This window comes from Chaetura pelagica, unplaced genomic scaffold (genome assembly GCF_000747805.2).
Source record: "Chaetura pelagica isolate M959 unplaced genomic scaffold, ChaPel_1.0 scaffold963, whole genome shotgun sequence".
NCBI classification, from domain to species: Eukaryota; Metazoa; Chordata; class Aves; order Apodiformes; family Apodidae; genus Chaetura; species Chaetura pelagica.
Genome location: NW_009952705.1, coordinates 934,636 through 954,575, shown reverse-complemented (window position 1 = coordinate 954,575; position 19,940 = coordinate 934,636). Strand labels below are relative to the sequence as shown.

At 44.8% G+C, this 19,940-nt stretch overlaps 2 protein-coding genes across 2 annotated transcripts; both read right to left on the bottom strand.

The window, feature by feature from the left end:
* Window positions 1-1,160: 1,160 nt before the first annotated feature.
* Window positions 1,161-6,180, bottom strand: LOC104385674 (keratin, type I cytoskeletal 19). The gene is made up of 8 exons (XM_009994158.1): window positions 5,737-6,180; window positions 3,951-4,033; window positions 3,533-3,689; window positions 3,112-3,273; window positions 2,843-2,968; window positions 2,500-2,720; window positions 1,728-1,756; window positions 1,161-1,192 (listed from the first exon to the last, which is right to left on the bottom strand). The coding sequence occupies exons 1-8, from the start codon at window positions 6,178-6,180 to the stop codon at window positions 1,161-1,163; spliced, it is 1,254 nt and encodes a 417-aa protein (XP_009992460.1).
* A 9,643-nt stretch (window positions 6,181-15,823) lies between these two features.
* Window positions 15,824-19,650, bottom strand: LOC104385718 (keratin, type I cytoskeletal 15-like). Its single transcript, XM_009994208.1, has 9 exons — window positions 19,204-19,650; window positions 18,376-18,458; window positions 18,040-18,196; window positions 17,686-17,847; window positions 17,197-17,322; window positions 17,029-17,157; window positions 16,675-16,836; window positions 16,186-16,311; window positions 15,824-16,078 (listed from the first exon to the last, which is right to left on the bottom strand). The coding sequence occupies exons 1-9, from the start codon at window positions 19,648-19,650 to the stop codon at window positions 15,824-15,826; spliced, it is 1,647 nt and encodes a 548-aa protein (XP_009992510.1).
* Between the last annotated feature and the right edge of the window lie 290 nt (window positions 19,651-19,940).

Below are 19,940 nucleotides of genomic sequence, written 5' to 3'. Positions count from 1 at the left end.
CAAGACCAAGCACCAGCACCTCTTGATTGAAGAGGACAGCCCAACCTTGACAGAGCAGATCCACAGCTTTGGGGTGCTCCTGGCTATGCAAAAGCTCTATTAATCTGTTATGAACATCTAGATGTGAATAGGGTTGAAATAATTATTCCCTGCCAAGTCCAAGAAGAGAAGTGCTGAAGGATTTGGTGATGTCTGCCTGAAGCACAGGTTGTGAGATGATGCACTCAGTGGGGGTGCAGTATCGGGGTGCTTTCAGTCTGAGCACAGTGTTGTTTCACTGTCACCCTTGGTTGAGGAGCTCACTGTGTGTACTCTGCAGCAGTGGGAGGTGGGATGTAATCGTTGAGCTGTAGCCATGATTTTCTTTTAGCACAAATCCTGAGAAATTTTCATGGCTGTAAGCTTGCAAAGGGATGGCTGGAAATGAAGTTACTGATTTGTGGGAGACTGAACTAAAATGGGTTGCATGTGGAATTTCAGCTGGGATAATATCCTTCCGGTGCCATGAGAATGAAGGTGGCGAAAATCAGTGCTAAAAGGTTTTTTTTACCTCTAAATGAACTGGGAAGGTGCGTAAGGAAATCTCACAAATGTCTCTCACTCCTGCTTGTTTCTGGAGAAGCTGTTCAAGCCATTTAAGAGCTTTAGATTTTACTTTTTACCCTAACAAAATATCTCCCAGCCCCTGCTTCTTATCAGTCACGTAACATCTGACGGCTGCTGCTCTCCAGAGCACACGGCCGCTGTAGGTAGGAATAGCTCGCTCTGGTATTCCGCACTCGGAGGGGCTGGGGCTTTTGGAGCTCCTGCCATCAGAGGTGGAGCTGCAGCCACCACCCACAGGCACTGTGAGCCTTCACCTCTCAGGGAGGCTGGTGAGGTCTTTCCTGACCAATGAAAGCCAAACGTCAGTAACAGAATGACAATAACTCGAAGTTAAGATTGCAAGATCATCTTTATTAGAGTAGACACAGCAATTTAGTGCATGAAAGAACTAGAAATACCCACTAAGTGGATGAATCTACCTAAACTTTGTGTGGCCAAGAATTTTCTGTGCTTTGAGATTGTACTTTCCAGCAGTTCAGAGTGATTGAGTTTCAGTTCCTGTGTGTTGTCTGGTTTTTCTGATTTTGAAGATGCCATTGGAAGCACATTCAGCACTATTTTCCATCTGCCAGCTTCTCTCTTTTGTCTACAATCATACAGAGACAAAGAACAGCAATTACTTCAGCATAACACACATGAGACCATTCTGCAATGGGCACTGGGCTGAGTTTATGTCTTGTCTCTCATTCCCTTCTCTCAGAACTTTTCTTCTTCATAGCATTGATTTAAATTATACATCACTGTTACAACACAGCTGACCTTTAAAAGCTCAAGGCAAGTTTTACTTGCATGTTCACACAACTCTCCTGAGCTGGCCAAGCTTAAATTTATTGTATTCTTTCATGTGGGAGGATGATCAAACATTTTGTGCTTTACTTAACCTTTATGGTAGCATAGTATGAGATTTTTTTCTCATGTCTCACATCTTTTAATGACTGATATTTTCTAAGTTCTAGCCAGAGTTGTTATTTGTTATTTATTTGATTTTTTTCTGTGACACAAACCAGTGCAGCAGACCAGTCTCTAGAATGGACACAACCACCATAATGTTGTGTACTCCCTTTTAGAAAATAAGACTTATTGGACTCTTGAAGTTTTTCTGAAAGAGAAAGTATTCTTACCAGTGGTTCCAGAGAGGGATCCAAACATGCTGTAGAACAAAGAGATCAGAGTTAAAAGGAAAGGTAGCACATCGGATGCTGTGTGAGATGAGAATCTATGAAAGCAAGTTCTCTCTCAATCAGCTACGTTTAGTACATAGAGAGGAGATTATCATCTCCTTCCTTTCCCTCTCAGCTCTGGAGAGGGAATTGTTATAGGAAATTATTTTTAAACAGTGGGAAAAGACAATTATGGAAAAGAAGGAATAGTGGAAATCAAAACCTTTCAACTCCTACCTATTTTTTTTAAATTCCAGGATATGAGGTATTTTCCTCCATGGGGCTGTATGGGAACCGACAGATAGGTGCGCTCCCATGGGGGAGGTCCATTTGATGGCTCTCTGAAAACAGCTACCCTATCTGCCTCCACTGCTCTTCAGAATATTTTTTTCTACACTGATTCCTATGAGGCAAGACCTATTTAACTGGTAGCAGGAAGTTTATGGGAATTTGGTGCTAATCCCTATATTCTGTGACACGACTTACTGCACAGTCTTTCCTGAATGTCAAGCAGCTAATGATCAGTTATCACTTTTATTTGTATTTTAGCTCGTGCTGCCCTTTGTTTAGAAACTCTCTAAAGTACTTCATGTAAATGGGAATCGTAACATTCCTGGCTCCACCATGGTCCAGAAAAATGAATTTGTTAAGAATTTTAACAGGCCAGAATTTTAATGGCCTGGTCCCTTGTGATGAGGCTAAGTGAGGTTTTCTGCAGGGAGCAGTTACTTACTGGGACTCCTGGCCCTCCAGGAGCTGTCGGTAAGTGGCGATCTCTTGCTCCAGTCGAGTCTTGATATCCATGAGGAGCTTGTACTCGCCGTTCTGGCGCTCCATCTCAGCTCGGAGCTCAGCCAGCTGCGCCTCCAAGCTGCCGATCAGGCCCTGGATCTGCGCCAGCTGCGCCCCGTACCGCCCCTCCGTGTCCGCCAGCGTGCCCTCCAGCGCCGCTTTCTGCCAAGTGCATGGGGTGGGAACCACAGAAAGGTTGGTGTCAGGTGCCCGACTCCTTGCAGGGAGGGGAATACGGACCCACTGCAGTGAGGGGGGCTCCTGCCGTGCAAGGTTTAACGTACCATGCTGAGCTGGGACTGAAGTTCTATTTCCAGCCCTTGGAGGGTGCGTCTCAGGTCGGTGACTTCGGACTTGCTGCTCTGCAGTTGTTCAGTGTTCACAGCTACCTCACGGTTCAGCTCTTCAGTCTGAAACATTACATGAGAAATAAGGGGCCTCTAAGTAGAGGTCATAAGGCTTTCACAGCAGTTTTCTGTGAGTTTTAATAATTATTTTGTTTCTTTCATGGATTTTTTTTGTTAGTATTTGTATAGTATGAATTTTTTTCTACCTTGTTGTGGAACCAGGCCTCAGCATCCTTCCTGTTCTTCTCAGCCATATGTTCATACTGGTCTCTCATATCAGCAAGGATCTTGGTCAGGTCAATGCCTGGAGCAGAGTCCAGTTCAACATTGACTTGTCCAGCTACTTGTCCTCTCAGAGCACTCATTTCCTACATGGAGATGACAGAGAAAGACAAATGAGGGTACAATCATAAACTGAAAACATGTTGAGCCTTCTGGTCTTTCTTCAAGGGCTAAGGTCTGACTGACTCCCCTTTAGCACTTGCAGGGGGTATCTCAGGTTTCCCAATCTACACAGAAATCTTTTCTTCACTGTTGGGAGGCCTGGGGCAATCATGAGGGACTCCACATTTCCACGTGCTGTTTTTCTAATGTTGCTTTCAAATGTGTTTCTTGGGGTTTTTTTACCTCCTCATGATTTTTCTTGAGGTAGGCCAGCTCCTCCTTCAAGTTCTCAATCTGCAGCTCCAGGTCAGTCCTGGCCAGTGTCAGCTCATCCAGGACCTTGCGCAGGCCGTTGATGTCGGCCTCCACGCTCATGCGAAGAGCCTGTTCTGTCTCAAACCTTTAAAATGCAAAACAAAGCTACTCAGGTTAGCTGATTAAGCCAGCCCACCATGAAACTTTTCATCACATGCTTTATATGATGTAGAATCTTCCATAGCGCTTTCAGCAAATATAGAAAGGGCGGAACTGCAACAGCAGGATCACACTGGAGTTCACCGAGATGTATTATAGGCATTCCTTTTTTCACAGCCACTGCCTTTTGGGTCAAAAAGGATTTGAGCCTATTCAAGAGACCTTTTTCCTTTCAGAAATTACTCACTTGGTTTTGAAGTCGTCAGCAGCCAGCCTGGCATTGTCAATCTGCAAAACAATCTTGGAGTTGTCGATAGTGGCATCAAGGATCTACAAACAATGAGAGTTCATTGCTGAGACTGAAACAACTACATTATCCTCTTTCCTGATCTGAAGATAAAAGAGTTAAGATTTCATCAATAGCTACACCACATAAAAGTGTATTTTATTTGGTCTTGGTAGGAAAGTATCAATGATCTGTAGCAAATCTGTAGCATGGATTTATCACAGTACTCTTGCCATGATAGTCAGTTATGGGTAGGTCCCCTTGCTCTTGTCTGGCATATGAAGTGGCTTTCAGCTACAAGTCCCACAGTGAGACAAAACTGTGGGCTGTTTTAGAGGGAGAGGACTTTGGTGAGCCAGGTGGTAGGTGATGTTTTCGGACTGAGGCAAGAGACCTATTTCCTGGAGAGATGCAAAGGAAGCGAAGGCTGCAGACCCTCTTGGCAGTTTGTTCTCAGTAAACATTTTCTTAACAGTGGAAAGTGATTACAAGGGCTATATGATTTTAAATTAAATGACATGTTTGTGTTTCATAAACAAGCTGGGTACATATTGCATTTGTATAGTCTTTTAACACATTTTATGTCCTAGGATATCAAGGAGAGTGTTTATTGATTTTTCTAATGCATCATGAAAGCCTCTAAGGGAAATTTAGTTTATTTAGGCTTAACCTGTGTTCATTTTTACCTACAAAACATACCCTTTTTTGCCTGCCACTTTTAAAACTCAAAGCGTCATTCACAAAAACAGCTGGAATAATGTTTTCTCTCTCCTAACTGAGAGGAGTAAAGGACAGGAGGGAAAGGTATGCTAGAAGGAGAAAATCTGATTGCTAGTCCTGCCCTTACTGGAGCTCAGTGTTTGAAATTGGTGGAGAATGTGAATGTGCTGAAGCAAGGAGGAAGAAAACTGTGTGGGAACAGTCATGAACTGCAAGCTGATCTATGAAAACTAAACCTCAAGATTTCTTCCATTTATTTACATAGCTTAATCAGCTGCTACCTGTGTTTTACGGGTATGTATCATCTCAAAGTAATCTGGTATCAGGTACCCATGGGCTATTGGGGCAAATCCTGCATTTATATCTGTGATGGATTACTTCATGCCTGCTATTTCCTTTTTCCATAAGCCAAGTGTTTCAGCAATCTTATTTCAATTCCAACCTTAAGTAAGTGAAATGGGAAAGGAAAATAAATGTATGATGATTAAATCTCTAGCTGCTATCTTCACATTTACAAAATTATATTTAACAAATTTTTATCTTACTGCTCAAGCAGTGTGTCAGTGCCTGTGAAGTTTTCCAAGCTACATGGCAGGTAGCAGGCTACAGAGATAGGCAGGTTGCTGTCATTCTTTTTGCTCTCTGTATATTTATCAGTATATATATGGTCAAATATATATATATTAACTGGTCATATAAGTGTATATGACCAGCATGTGGTATATATATGGTGTGTATGTATATGCATTGTTAAAAGCAAACATTATCAGAGAATTAAGAACAATGACATCTCTGATTCTTTTGTACCTTCTCTTGGCTAACATTTAAAAAAGCAGACAATTCAATACTGATCTTTTCTTTATCCACCTCACCTGATTATTACATACCAGTTTCATCATCCTCTCAGAATGCAGTGCCTTCTGGGTGTTTGCCTAGTGAAGTTTTTATCTTTGGGCTTTTATGCTTCCTTCTTAAGTGCAAATCTAAGATGATTTTTAATAGATTTTTAATAAATATTAAGACCTACCTTGTCTCGAAGATCTTCAATAGTCTTGTAATACAGACTGTAGTCCCGAGCTGGACCTGGTCCTTGTTTTTGGTACCAGTCTCGGATTTTAGTCTCAAGATCAGAGTTTGCCTCTTCCAGTGCACGCACTTTGTCCAGGTAAGAGGCAAGGCGTTCGTTCAGGCTTTGCATGGTTGCCTTTTCATTTCCTGAGAGGAGGCCATCACTGCTACCCAGACCATAACCACCGCTAAAGCTGCTGCTGAAACTACTTCCATACCCACCACCCAGGCCACTTCCTAGGCCAGAAGAGGCAAATCTAGCAGAAGAGACTGACACACTCCTGCCGCCAGATCCCCCGTGTATGCTTGGAGCCCTAAAGCCACCTGCACCGAAGCGGATTGTGGAGCCACCGGGTCCCCCTGCCACAGAAGAGGTCGTTTGCCTGAAGCTGTAAGTGGTCATAGTGAGAAATACCAAGGACCTAACTCGAGCTACAGATCACGCAGTTTGTGATCCTAGGGCAGGAGTGTGTGCTCTGGTCCCCCACCCCACCTCTTTTATGCCTGTGACAATGGGAGTTGTCTCCAGAATGTGTTATCTGAGACCCGTGGAATTTATCAGCCCTGAACCTTCTGCCAACACGGCAATTCCTCTTATTGGTCAGTTGCTATGAAATGGGCTGTGTTTCTTTCCCAAATACCTTCATGTACAGGAGCTGATTCCCTCCCTCTGGCCATTTCCTCTTGAAGCAAAAAGTGGGATTCAGAGGAGGCGTCACCCTGTTGAGGGAGTGCTCAGAGATCTCCTTGGAGTTCACCTTCATGGGAACAAAGGGGCTGGGAGTGCCCAGCCCAGCTGCGCTGTGTCCGCAGCAAAGTCACACAACCACTTTCTTAATGTAATCTCAGGAAGGAGTTTTAAAAGAGTGAGTAAGTTAGTATGTGGTAGACTGATAACAGGGGTTGAAAGGAGCCCAAGTGGAGAACAATGTGTGGGCCTTGACAAAACAGGTTCCCACTCCTCTCTTCTTATTTCCCTTGAGAAAAAGTCTTCTTTCAGAAGTATAGTTTTCACTGTTTCTTTCTTTCCTCTCAGTTCCATTTGTGCTAACAGTAGAAGAGAGGGTCTGACAGAGAACAGTTGCTATCCAAAAGAGTCTGGTTTTCTACAGAAACAAGAATCCTCTTCAAGGAACCATAGAATCATAGCTATGTTTGTAGCAGAGATAAGCATTAAACTTCCTGAATACCTGGGGAGTGAACAACACCGGAAACAGCTGCCTGATTATACATGTAGTCCTTTCATTGCTACTGAAAGTGGGAAGTGAACAGAAGAAACATAATCTCTTTTATCTTCTTATCTTTGAGACTGATGAAAATGAACATTTCTAAAATGTTTAAGTCCTCTGCTATCCAGGATGCATTTTCAAAAGCAGTGTTGCTTTTGTTACTGCAAGCTCCTCCAGGAGCATCCATAACATACAAGAAGATATTCACATCTTTTCTTCCCTCCTCTTTCTTTCACTTGCCACCCCTCACCCCCTCCAACACTCTGGGACTCCCAGAACTGCTTTAAAGCATGAGGGAGGAAGCTGGCAGCTTTCTGGGAACAAATACTGCCTGGGCAGAAACTCTGCTACCTACAAATGCTTCCACTAAACAGAACCTTTGGAGCACCAGATGCATGCTGTGATGTTTCAATGAGAAATCCATTTAATACCAAACCAAAGAATTAAAGATAAGCCAAATGAATAGCATACTCAGTGTGAGGGCCTGTCTAGTCCTTCTATAACAATAATAAATACCTCAGGTATACCACATGTTAGGGCTGTGCTCACTTTGTGCAGAGAGGAATGTCAAACTGCAGGGCAGCCATAGGGAGGGCGAAAGAACAAATATTCAAGCTGGCAGCTGGCCAAGGCACCTGTATCAACAGCCCACTGGTCTGTCTCTAACCATGAAGCTGTATCAGAAAGAGGAATTCTCAGTGACTCAGGCACGGAATTCATCCCTTCACAGACAATATGTGCTGTACATTCCCTGAGGGTGCAGCCCAGGGGCATCACAGCTGAGCTCCTGTCTTCCTGTAGAGACTGCTGCACTCACACGGCTCTGCAGCTTGCACAGGAAAGCTGAACAGCCTTTCCTAGGAGAGACATGGAGGACACGTGCCTGCCAAAGACCCCGTAGCTGTCCCTCCTGTAGATCTGAATGCCCTGTTCACCCTCGGTAGGAAAAACCTGCCCAGCAGGTAATAGTTCCAAGTGCTGTGAATAGGTGAAATAGCACCAGACAGAAAGCAAGCTACAGAGGAACAGTTATTGTATTGTTGTTAAATATTAAGTCCATAGTCAGAGCATAAGGAATGAAAATCTGTGTGGTTTTTTTCACTGAACAGAAATGCAAGAGCCTAAAAGAACAAAACCCAATATATTCTCATTTATCTCCTGCTCCAAGGAGAGTGGAACATCCTTCTCTCCTTCATCATTCCCTAGCTCCCATGGAAGGTCCTCAAAGCCATGTATTTTGGAGTTCAGGAAAAAAAAACAAAACACATTTATGATTCTGCATAATATTTATGATCCAATTAATGAAAATTGGGGTCTGGCAGGCTTCTTTGTTCCTCTTGAAACTCTCTGAAATTGGGTAAAAGTAGCAATCGCTGTGCATTATTCTGTTAGAATGCTGATAATGTCCTGCAAGCAGGTTAGGTTTGCTTCAGTGTACGGGGAAGAATTTCCCAAAGAATGAACTGTAATTCTCTCTGGCACTTTGGATGTGTATCTGAAAATGTCAGGAGAGGAAGAGCTTGGCAGACACTTTCAAATGAAGTAGCTGTTTAACCTTCTTGTAACCTTCTAGTTGAAAATCAGGGCCTCACATGGCATTTTTACCAAAACTGCATACTAAATTTCCCAAAAGGTTTTGATTTTCCTTTAACTACAAGTCTCTTTTACCTCAACTGCTGCATGTGTTTGTTTTTGCGGAGACTCTCTTTAGGTGGGAACATGTACTTTAAATGCTTGAAAAACTTCTGCTCAAGATGTGCTCTACCGTTCTGTGTAGGTCTTTTTATCTCCCACTACAATCAACCTAATTTATTGTAGGGATAGCTTTTCCTTAAGGGAAATACAAGGAATGGCCAACAAAGGGAATTTCTTTTATCTGCAATTTATCGGAGGGTAAAAGAGGCAGCAAGTGAAGTCACCCAGCAGGCTGGTGGAGACAGCCCACGCCCAAGGTCCTGAGACCTGGTTCTGCTTTGCCTTTATCTACTCTGCTTTACTAATCACTATGCTTTATAACATTGTTCATCTTGTTTCAGGATATGTTATTAAGTGTTCTGTAAAAATTTTCTGCTCCCTTGAGTGACACTTCTCAGATCCTGCTAAATTTGCTTCCAGGCATTGATAACACAATTACAAGTAAATTAACTCAGTGAACATTTTAACCTACTTTATTGGTGTCTGCACTCCACAGATGAGGAAAGTCAGGCTATTACTCTGATTTACCTTCTAATCCTTTAAGCATTTGTCCCTTCTGATAATTCTCCCTTTCTACATCTGCCTCCATCCTGTTTTGGATGTGCGTTTTTGGCCTTCATCTCTTCTAATGGTCATCTAAACTGGCCACCCCACCCAACTGATCATGTCATATACACTCTTAGAATCACAACTTTGTGTGTTCTTCTCTCCTGTTGAAGATCATAGGCATAAACATTTGAATTTTTAAATTGAAATACAAAATATTATATTTTTTTCTTTAAACTTCTTTGTGGGAAAAACCAACAATGAAAAGAACTGATTTGCAGCTGTTACTGAAATGACTGTGTTGGCTGTCTGCTTCAGATACAATTCTTAGCTTTCTTGCTTTTATATCCCATCATTAATCACTTGTTTTTTATCCTCTCAAACATCCCATTGTGACACGTTTACTGAATGTGCCAGCAGATTCAAAGACAAGAATGTTTACATGCTGCAAAGGCAGGTCCTAGCATATGCACACACAGCTGTTGGCAGTTTAAAAAGAGGGTAAGAGCAGAGAGCACCACTCTCTGCTTGCCCAAAATTACTAGTTTTGTAAAGTAGAGGGAATGTGATTCAGTGAAATGTATGTGGGTGCCCCTTTTTCTACATTGGAATAAATGAGAAATAAGTCATGTAAGGGTTCAGTTTTCAAAGAAATTTTGAGAGTAAGGCACAGGACAATCATTTGTATCCAGGGGTTAATTCTTTCATGGCATAAAAGAGACAAAGATTCAGTGATTTGAGCTGAAGTTGAAAGATACAGGTTCCTGTTGAGCTCCAAGCTTCTTTAGTGATATTAGGACATATAATTTAGTTTCTTAATGTTTGTAATTTATATAATATTCTAATAGATTAATATGAGGAAAATATATAAAAGATGATGAAGAAGTCCAGCAATTCAATAACTGAGAGCTATGTAAATACGAGGTGGGTACTTGAAACTGGATATGGTGTGTACTTTTGGCAGCACCTCAGTATTGCCTCTGTTGCCCTAGCAACGTAAATTGCTTTTAACTCTTGACCTGTCTTATCAATCCAGGACTGCAATGATAATGCACATCTGGGGGTGAAGTACCTGAGATAGGAAAAGAAATTAATTTTCTTCCAGAATTATTAAAAAATGTGTGGAAGAAAGGATCAGTTAGAACACCAAACCCTGATGAGTAAAAGATAAGTCACTGGATGTATTTTTACACTTCCTTTAAGTTGTATCTGGTTGGTAAATCTCAGCAAGGTATGAATAGGGTTGGAAACTATTACTAAGATTCCAACATCCAACTGACAAGAGGATGCGTTCCAAAAGTCAGGTTTCTGCAGGCAGCAGCAATGAGCCCCTTAGAGGCAACTGCCAAAACCAAATAGATTAAACCCCTCCTGGCCTCAGAGCAGCTGAGCTGCCTGCTGTGGGGCCAGCAGCTGCCCTGCCCTCCTGGGTCTGGAGGAGGCCTAGAACTATTCACAGGGCCTTTCCCCACAGGCCACGTGGAAGATTCCTGCTAAAAAAAAAAATTATCCCAGACTTTGTAGAAACAGAGTAGGTGGGTTTCATAGCACAGGGAGGGATGAGCTGTTTCATTCTGTGCATGTCTGTAAAACATTTGGAGAGCATATTTGTATCTGTACTGTTTATGTTTATGTGCTTTTAAATTTGTATTTATAGGCATGTATTTATATATTTGTATTTATTTACATCTATATTATTATTTCTCTTCCTAATGTTGTAAGAATATATTCTCACCATAGTGGCAAGCCAGTTTGCAGTATGGGCAGAGGTTTTACTATGCAAGCAGCAAATAAATATTCTTCATCAAATCAGAAAACACAGAGCTGTCTTTGTAGCCTGCTTTACTGATCCTCCAGGTGGTTTCATACTGGTTTTTGCCTGAGATAAATTCTCAGAGGCTCCAGAGATCTGTTAGGTTCAGTGAGAAAACTGAACTCTCCATTGAGGGTAGGTCCTGCAGGCACTAGTTGCAAGAGCTCCTGCCAGGGAGGCGTTTGGAAAACAGCTTCATCTCCTGGCAACAATCAGCTCATGGGGAACAGGTTCTGCAACCCTGGTTGTGTCTGTTCAGCATGGCTGCACACCTTTAGGGAAGGAAAAGGGTTATTTCTAATCACTTCAACAGTTTGCTCCATTTGAAAATAGTAGTTTATAGGCAAATGTCACACTATCTGTGTGGATTAGGTAGGTCACCTTCCTGGACAGTCCTGCCCATCAACTGTAACTGAGAACCATGGCTTTGCTCCGGCCTCTGACACTTGTATTCAGCTTTAAATCTTCTTTTCATTAAATACTAAGGTCTGCGCCAACTGTCCCACCACCAAACCAAACTGACTGAAATACTTGCTGACTGCCTTTTCATTATCTTCTAATGGATTCAGCTTTCATAACTGATAAAACATGTAAGATTCTGGTGACATGATTTCTAACAGTATTTTCAACAGAAAGGAGTCGTCAGCATTTGTTTAAAATATTTGCTTGTCTGTAATCACTAGGAACATTTTGGTGCTGCCTTCATTTGTGACAGTCTGACATGTAGTTGTGGCAAAGAACTGAACTGAGATTATAAATGTAAGAAAATGGCGATTGCCAAGGCAGTAGGTGCCTCTGATCCACAGTCGTCCTCCTGCTGCCAGGGCTGGGCGAGCACAGGAATGTGTGCCAGGGGAAAGGTGTTCCCTGCAGCCAGTCTTTGCAATGCATCTCTGAGCGTGGGCTCCTAACTAGTGGGTTATTAGGAGTAATTGCAGGGTGCATAAACTTCTCTTTAGGCAGTGCTAAAAAAGGGATGAAAGTCAGCTCTGGTGTGCCTGAAATGGTATGTTCACTGTCCCAGCCACAAGACAGCATTTGCCCTTAGGGTCTGTCACAGTGTGAGAATTCTAAAGAAATGTGGAAGTTTGTTGGCATTACCACTCCAAAATGTTATTTATTACATGAAGCTTAATAGAAATGTGTTATTTGAAACACAGAAAGAAAAGCTTTTCCTGCAAGAATTTTTGTACTTGCTTAACTTGACTGCTAGTATTTCTCGTGATGATGGTAGGCTAGTAAATGTGAGACATGTTACAAAAGTAGCTTCCTGTCATCTCATTTCTTACCAGAAACACAGTGAATCACAGGTTTTTCGTTCCTGGAGACAGTGGTGGGGCCAAGAGGGAAGCTTGCCTTGCAGGGGCTGTCTGAAGTGCCGGGGCCTGGCTCAGCAAAGCCATTTCCTTGTAGCCAGGAGTGCAAGAGACTTGGAAGGAGTGTGCACCGAGCTGCAGGGGTAGCAGTGAGGGGCTGTTGTACCTGTCCAGACCCGGCAGCTGCCTTTGCAAACAAAAACATTTGCTGCAAATCCAGATCCCCCATGTCCGTGGTGGTCCCAGTCCAGCATGAAGCCCCGCAGAGAATTCAGTCCACTGATTTCTGGTTCTTGTTTTACGTTCTTGTCTATCCGGCTGTTTCCCCCCTCTCATCTTCCTCATTGCTGAAAATGTTATATTGTGCAGGTGGAGATTATTTATTTTCAGCATTATGAAACTCAAACACACCCAAAGATGATAATGCACAACACCACCGGTTGCCTTTGGAAACAGTCACAGTACGAACTGTCGGGATCTCCACAGTCCCCCCTACAGGCCTGGTTTTTAAACGCATTCAATTGAACCGCATTCTTGGTACAATTCTTCCCTTCATTCGGTAGTGCCTGCCTGCCTGCCTGCCTGCCTGCCTGTCTGTCTGTCTGTCTGTCTGTCTGTCTGTGGCAGCCACTGTTGATACTAAATGAGTTGAAAACAGAGACAAAAAAACTTCAGTGCTAATGAAATGTATGCAAGAATAATATTTTTATTTAATCTGAATTTGCTGATTTCAGATGGAATTACCTAAAAGCATTCAGGGAGAATTATGTGAAACAAATGTTTCCTCACTTTTTCTTCACTATCCTTCATGATGAATTAATTGCTAACCTTTGCTGTCTGTTCATTCGGTTTGTTACCCTATGTGGTATCACAATGTCACCCCTGTGAAAAACGTATCTATTTCATTATTATTTAAGCTGTTCTGGCCTTGGCTTAACCATTTCCAAGTTAGGAGGCTTGAATTTAATGTTGAGACAGTTTGGGGCCATTTCTGTCACAAATGCTATTGTGTGTTTTCTGGCCTGGCTGCTAGAGGCTGTGCCAAGCACCCGCTGTGCAGGGTCCGGAAAGTCCGTCCCCGGAGCGGAGCTCTGGGACCCGGTTGTGCTGGGTGGTTGGCCAGAGGAACACAAAATAGTTTCTCTGACTCGTTTATTTTTTCTGCTGTGCTGAGAATTCAGTGCTGGATTGTAACATGGAGCCAATTTTAGGCCTTTTAAAATCATTCATTGGTAGCCAAAATGATGATCCTGTGCCTGACCTGCAAACCAAAATGCAAGTGCAAAGCTGCTTGAACCAAAACTGTTGGTGATGTATTTGCTGTTCACAGAACAATGAGGGCCTGTGAGACCCACCCTGCTTTTTTACAGGCACAGCTGAATCACTCTCTGGGCATGTGGCAGACCCTGTTCAGCTGCTTTCTCAGCCCATGGCAAATCAGAGGCTCAAATACAGATTTGTAAGTTTTAAATGCGTGAGACATTTCTCAATTTTTAATTCCTCTCTCTATCATGTGTTACATGGAGTGGAACAGTTTTAGTAAGAAAGACTGAACCTTGCCTCCACCCCTCCATCCCAGAGACCTGTGCAGCTGTGGAGCTACAGTCTTGTGAAATACAGCTACACACTTTGCTATATTTTGAACCATCAGATAAAAGACCTGAACCCAGGTCTTCCAACATGTCAGGAGTAATCCTAACACTTGAACTTTGTGTTATAAGGAGAACTTCTTTGCATACTCATCACTTGTGTCCTGATCTAATCCCTTGCTTTAGTTGAACAAGATTAGATAGAGCCCTAATCTAAAAGCTGGGAGAGAGTGCTGCCTGAATATGGCTGATTTCTCATTCAGTGACCTGAAGGAAAATGTTTTTGGTTTGCCAAAATGTTAATTATATGTTGGAGTTAATTATTGTTTCGGGTCAGCTGCTGAACTAGCAAATGGGCTACGTGCACATCCCTTGCAATCTCTGACAAAGAGTTTCACCGCCCTTCCCTGTAGGTGTCACTCGAGTTAGTGTGAACACATTGGTCCATCTCCAGTGCTTTATCCAGCCATCTTCTGATGAAGTGAGGATGCACAATTCTCTTTGGGTCCGTATCATGTAAAATACCTAACCTTAGCTTCTCTGTGAAGGTATATCTCCTTTGTTCCACCTTAATTTAAATACAATATTAATATACCAAATAGATTGTTGGACACGGTTTCCTTTGCATTGCAGAAAGTTTTATTAGATGCATTATCAGCAGAAAGTAGATCACCAGTTGCACTGCAGAGAAGTGCAGGTAGATACAGTGATTGCAGGTGAACAATATAAAAAGGAAGCAGTAGATAATTTCAGGAGAGTGCTGGGAATTATTCATCCTGACTTTGTAAGTAACAATTGCAGAGCAACCTGGGCAGGCACATGGGGTTTGCTGTGGGTGTCACTGCACTGTGGGCCAGGCTGCTTAGGGGTAGATCAGATTGATGCACTGGTTGGATCTTAACACACTCTTGATTGGCCTGTGGAATGAAGGAAGAAAACATTACTCTGATAGGAAATCAAGAGTCTCTTGCAGCACTGATCTTTCAGATGTGCCCATTACTTAAACGTCCATTGGTGTTAGCAAAAGCGTGGGAAAGGGCTTAGCCTGTTTCTGTAACTGAAGCTGACACCTTGAAATTAAGAGATTTGAGTGTGAATGGTTTAATCCCTGTTGCAGTTGCAAATGTGAAAGTCGTAACACAAGAGATAGTATTAACAGAAAAAGAGATCAAACACAAAACATGTAAGTCACAGGAACAGGATAAAAGAGGATTCTCTTTGGAAGATGTTTCTTACCTGTCCTGTCACCAGATGAACCATGAGAGTAGGAAGTAGAAGAATAAGAGTGGGAGGTTAATCCCCCACCTTGGAGAGCTCCTTGAGATGTTCTGTGCAAGAAAAAGGGTTTTAATGAAGAGAATGATAAATGCATTCATAGAGAGACACGCTGTGATGTAATATGCAGTGCATGTCACAGCTTGGCTTGGCCTAGACCTTGCAAATTTTTCTTTATATTTTAATTTTTTTTTTCCTTCCTGTCAGCTATGTTTTCTGCATAAATAGAAAAAATTATTAAAAGTGTAATTCTTCTGCTGTCACAGTCCAGCTCTGATTGCCCATCTGCTGACTGAAGCCAGTGTAGTACCTTTCAGGTGTACATAGTGATTAATGAAATTCATTCTACGCAAACAGGCATAGAGTGGTTAATGCAAGAGTTAATAAACTGGTTAATGCAAGAGTTCAGGAGATACGAGCTGTGTGCTTCTCTCTGTGTTTGATGTGCTTATTACATTTACGATATATAGATTTCCATGCAAATGCTGACAAAAAAATCTGCTGCATTTAGATTTTAACTGTGAACTTGGAAATAATTCAAGTCCCGAAATAAGTCCCAGTAGAGAAAACATAATAATTGAGGTTATTCCCTTATTTGAAACCAGAATACATACATGTCCTGCTGTCCCTCCTGCAGCAGGGCCCGGTACTGAGCGATCTCCTGCTCCAGGCGGGTCTTGATGCCCAGGAGCATCTTGTACTCCTGGTTCTGACTCTCCATCTCGCAGCGGATACTGGCCAGCTCCTCCTCCACAGAGTTAATCTGCGCTTGGATTTGTTGCAGCAGGAAGCCGTAGCGGGAATCCGTTTCTGCCAAGGAGTTCTCCAGAGAGGTTTTCTGGAAGTGGAAGTGCAGGAGCTCAGGGCCAGAGCTCTCCCCATCCCTGCCCAAGGCGGGAGTTTCCCTTTGGGGGAGGGAAGAGCCCCAACCCCTGCCCCACATACCGTGCTGAGCTGCGCCTGCAGTTCAATCTCCAGATTCTGCATTTCACGTCTCAGTTCCGTGAGCTGGTGGCTGCTGGTCTGGATGTCCTGGCTGCTGGAGGTGACCTGGCGGTTGACTTCTTCAATCTGCAGGAGTCAAGCCCCAAACACACAGTTTGTAAGTGAGAAAACCCCACGGGGAGCAGATGTGCTGACTGAGAGCTGAGCTCGCCAGGGAGCCTGTCCCTCTCATCCCAGCCTCATGGAGGAGAGCCTAGTCATTGCTCCATAGATGCTGAAGTTCCACCCAGGTCTGTGTATCAGCCCTGGCCTGCTTCCCCTCTGCCACTGCAGTCATCCCACAGCACTTTGTCCTTCCCATTCCCCAGCTGTGGAAGGGAGGTGCAGGTGAGCAGCCTCCCCCTTTCAGCTGAGGGCGTTGCATGGCCAGTGCCAGGGTGCCTGGGCTTCCCCACAGAAGGAGACGCTGCTTGGTGTGTCGCTACGTACCTTGACTTCGTACCACTGCTCCACCTCTCTGCGGTTCTTCTCAATGATCTGCTCGTATTCGTTTCTCAGGTCATTGAGTACCTTTGTCAAGTCTTCTCCAGGGGCAGCATTGACCTCCACACTCACGTCGCCACCAGTTTGAGACTGCAGCATCCTGATCTCCTGCAGAGAGTCCCAAGAGAGAAAGAAAGAGCCCAGGTCATTTCTGGTGTGGGGACAGTGGGCAAAGCAGCATGAAGGCACAAAGGAATGACAGTCACTGGACATAAGGCTGAATTGACTGGATGTGTGTCTCTGGGAACCCTGAACAATTGACGTACTGTCTATGGTTTTGCCTTTCTGTTTGGATCTTACCTCCTCATGGTTTCTCTTAAGAGCAATGAGCTCATCCTTCAGGGACTCTAGCTCTGATTCCAGTGAAGACCGAGTGCAGGTGAGCTCATCCAGGAGATTTCTCAAGCCATTAATATCAGCCTCCACAGTCTGACGGATGACCAGCTCATTCTCATACCTTCACCATACCGTGCTGAGCTGCGCCTGCAGTTCAATCTCCAGATTCTGCATTTCACGTCTCAGTTCCGTGAGCTGGTGGCTGCTGGTCTGGATGTCCTGGCTGCTGGAGGTGACCTGGCGGTTGACTTCTTCAATCTGCAGGAGTCAAGCCCCAAACACACAGTTTGTAAGTGAGAAAACCCCACGGGGAGCAGATGTGCTGACTGAGAGCTGGGCTAGCCAGGGAGCCTGTCCCTCTCATCCCAGCCTCATGGAGGAGAGCCTAGTCATTGCTCCATAGATGCTGAAGTTCCACCCAGGTCTGTGTATCAGCCCTGGCCTGCTTCCCCTCTGCCACTGCAGTCATCCCACAGCACTTTGTCCTTCCCATTCCCCAGCTGTGGAAGGGAGGTGCAGGTGAGCAGCCTCCCCCTTTCAGCTGAGGGCGTTGCATGGCCAGTGCCAGGGTGTCTGGGCTTCCCCACAGAAGGAGACGCTGCTTGGTGTGTCGCTACGTACCTTGACTTCGTACCACTGCTCCACCTCTCTGCGGTTCTTCTCAATGATCTGCTCGTATTCGTTTCTCAGGTCATTGAGTACCTTTGTCAAGTCTTCTCCAGGGGCAGCATTGACCTCCACACTCACGTCGCCACCAGTTTGAGACTGCAGCATCCTGATCTCCTGCAGAGAGTCCCAAGAGAGAAAGAAAGAGCCCAGGTCATTTCTGGTGTGGGGACAGTGGGCAAAGCAGCATGAAGGCACAAAGGAATGACAGTCACTGGACATAAGGCTGAATTGACTGGATGTGTGTCTCTGGGAACCCTGAACAATTGACGTACTGTCTATGGTTTTGCCTTTCTGTTTGGATCTTACCTCCTCATGGTTTCTCTTAAGAGCAATGAGCTCATCCTTCAGGGACTCTAGCTCTGATTCCAGTGAAGACCGAGTGCAGGTGAGCTCATCCAGGAGATTTCTCAAGCCATTAATATCAGCCTCCACAGTCTGACGGATGACCAGCTCATTCTCATACCTTCACCACAGAGAAGAGAGACAGAGAAATGGTGAAATGAGATTATGATGGTTGATACCTAGTTCAGTATCCCAATAAAACATGAGGACTCAGTAGCACCACTCTGGGAAGTGCTGCCTTGTCTCCTTTGGTTATGAGGAAGATTTGAAAGACACGTAAGGTTCACCAGAGGTACTCACTTCATTCTGAAGTCATCAGCAGTCATCTTGCTGTTATCGATGTCCAGAAGCAGTCTGTTATTGTCCACAGTGGCAGAAATGATCTGTAAAAGGGAAGTTGGGGAGGGGTCTTTTTGTGTTCAAGACATCTTGCACAAAGCTTTGGTAGAGCTTTGTGGTGGCTCTTGGAATTTTGTCCTCTGGTAGTTCCAAATTTACTTGTCAAGAAAACTTTGGATAGCACAGTCATCCTCCCACATCCTTACTGTTTGCTTCTTTTGCACTAGTTAGAGAAGGTTCTCCACATGTCCCAAGGAACATGGTCATCAGTGGGCTTTTTCGCAGTTGGTTTACCCTATTTTCTTGATACCAATGTAAGCTGATTGTGAGGGAAGGCCTTGGACCATCCAGCCGGCACATGGAGGAGAGCGCAGAGACAAAGGGAGTTTGGCTCTCGCAGTCCAGGTGCTTTGGCTCTGCGCTGCATCCAGCTGAAGTGAGTGGGAGCAGAGGGAAGGAATGGAAACCACATAAGCCTGGTTTGGAGCCACCTGGACAACGTGGGATTTCAGTTGCACGCGCCAGCATGTTTGGGGCTGGTGGAGCACTCCTTGATGCCTCAGGCCGTGTCCCAGAGCACATCCCTTTCACTTGTGGGGTGGTGTGGGGCTTTGCTCACCCAAGAGATGGGAGGCCCAGCCCAGCAGGTTTCTGCCTGTGGTGCCACCAGCAAGGCCACCCAGTAGCTCTGTCCCAGCCCTCGGAGCCAGTGCCAGAGTGAAGAAGGACATCCTGGCAAGCGGGAGTAGCGCGTGGGAGATGGAGGCAAGCTAGCTGGGGCTGCCCTACCTGGTTCTGGAGTTGTTCGATGGTCTGGTAGTAGGAGGTGTAGTCCTTGGAGACGCTGGGAGCTTGTTTCCTGTACCACTCCCGGATGTGGTGCTCCAGCTGAGCATTTTCTTCCTCCAGCCGTCGCACCTTGTCCAGGTACGCGGCCAGGCGGTCATTGAGGTTCTGCATGGTGACCTTCTCATTGCCGCTCAGAAGGACATCCCCCCCAGCAACAAAGCCTCCTGCAAAGCCACCACCAAAGCCACCAGCAAGGCTGCCTGCGCTCATGCCCCCTCCATAGCCCGTGCTGCACGCTGCCCCACCGTAGCTTCCACCACCCACCACCGAGGAGGCGTAGCGCCTGCAGGAGACGGAGGAGCTCCTGCCACTGCCACCACCACAGACACCTCCACCTCCACCGCTCCTGAAGGAAGTACTGGAAGTTCTCTTGATGCTGCAGCTCATGGTGGAAGCACCGAGATGTCCAGCCCCAGACGCAAAGCCCCTGCACAGCTTGACAGAGCAAACCAGACTGCAGCCTGCTGGCCTGGCTGGTGGCTCTTTATAGCGTGTGGGGTGGGTGTCACCTGCCAGGCAGTCCAGCTTCCCATGAAGTTTCCCAGCCCCAGTGCTCATGCCAAAAGTGATGTGCTAAGGGGAATTTGTTTTGGGGCTTGGGACAGCCCTCCCCACAGGTGTTGTGTTTGCATGCTGATTCACACAAAGCCTGCACTATAATTTCGGGTGGGTGGCTG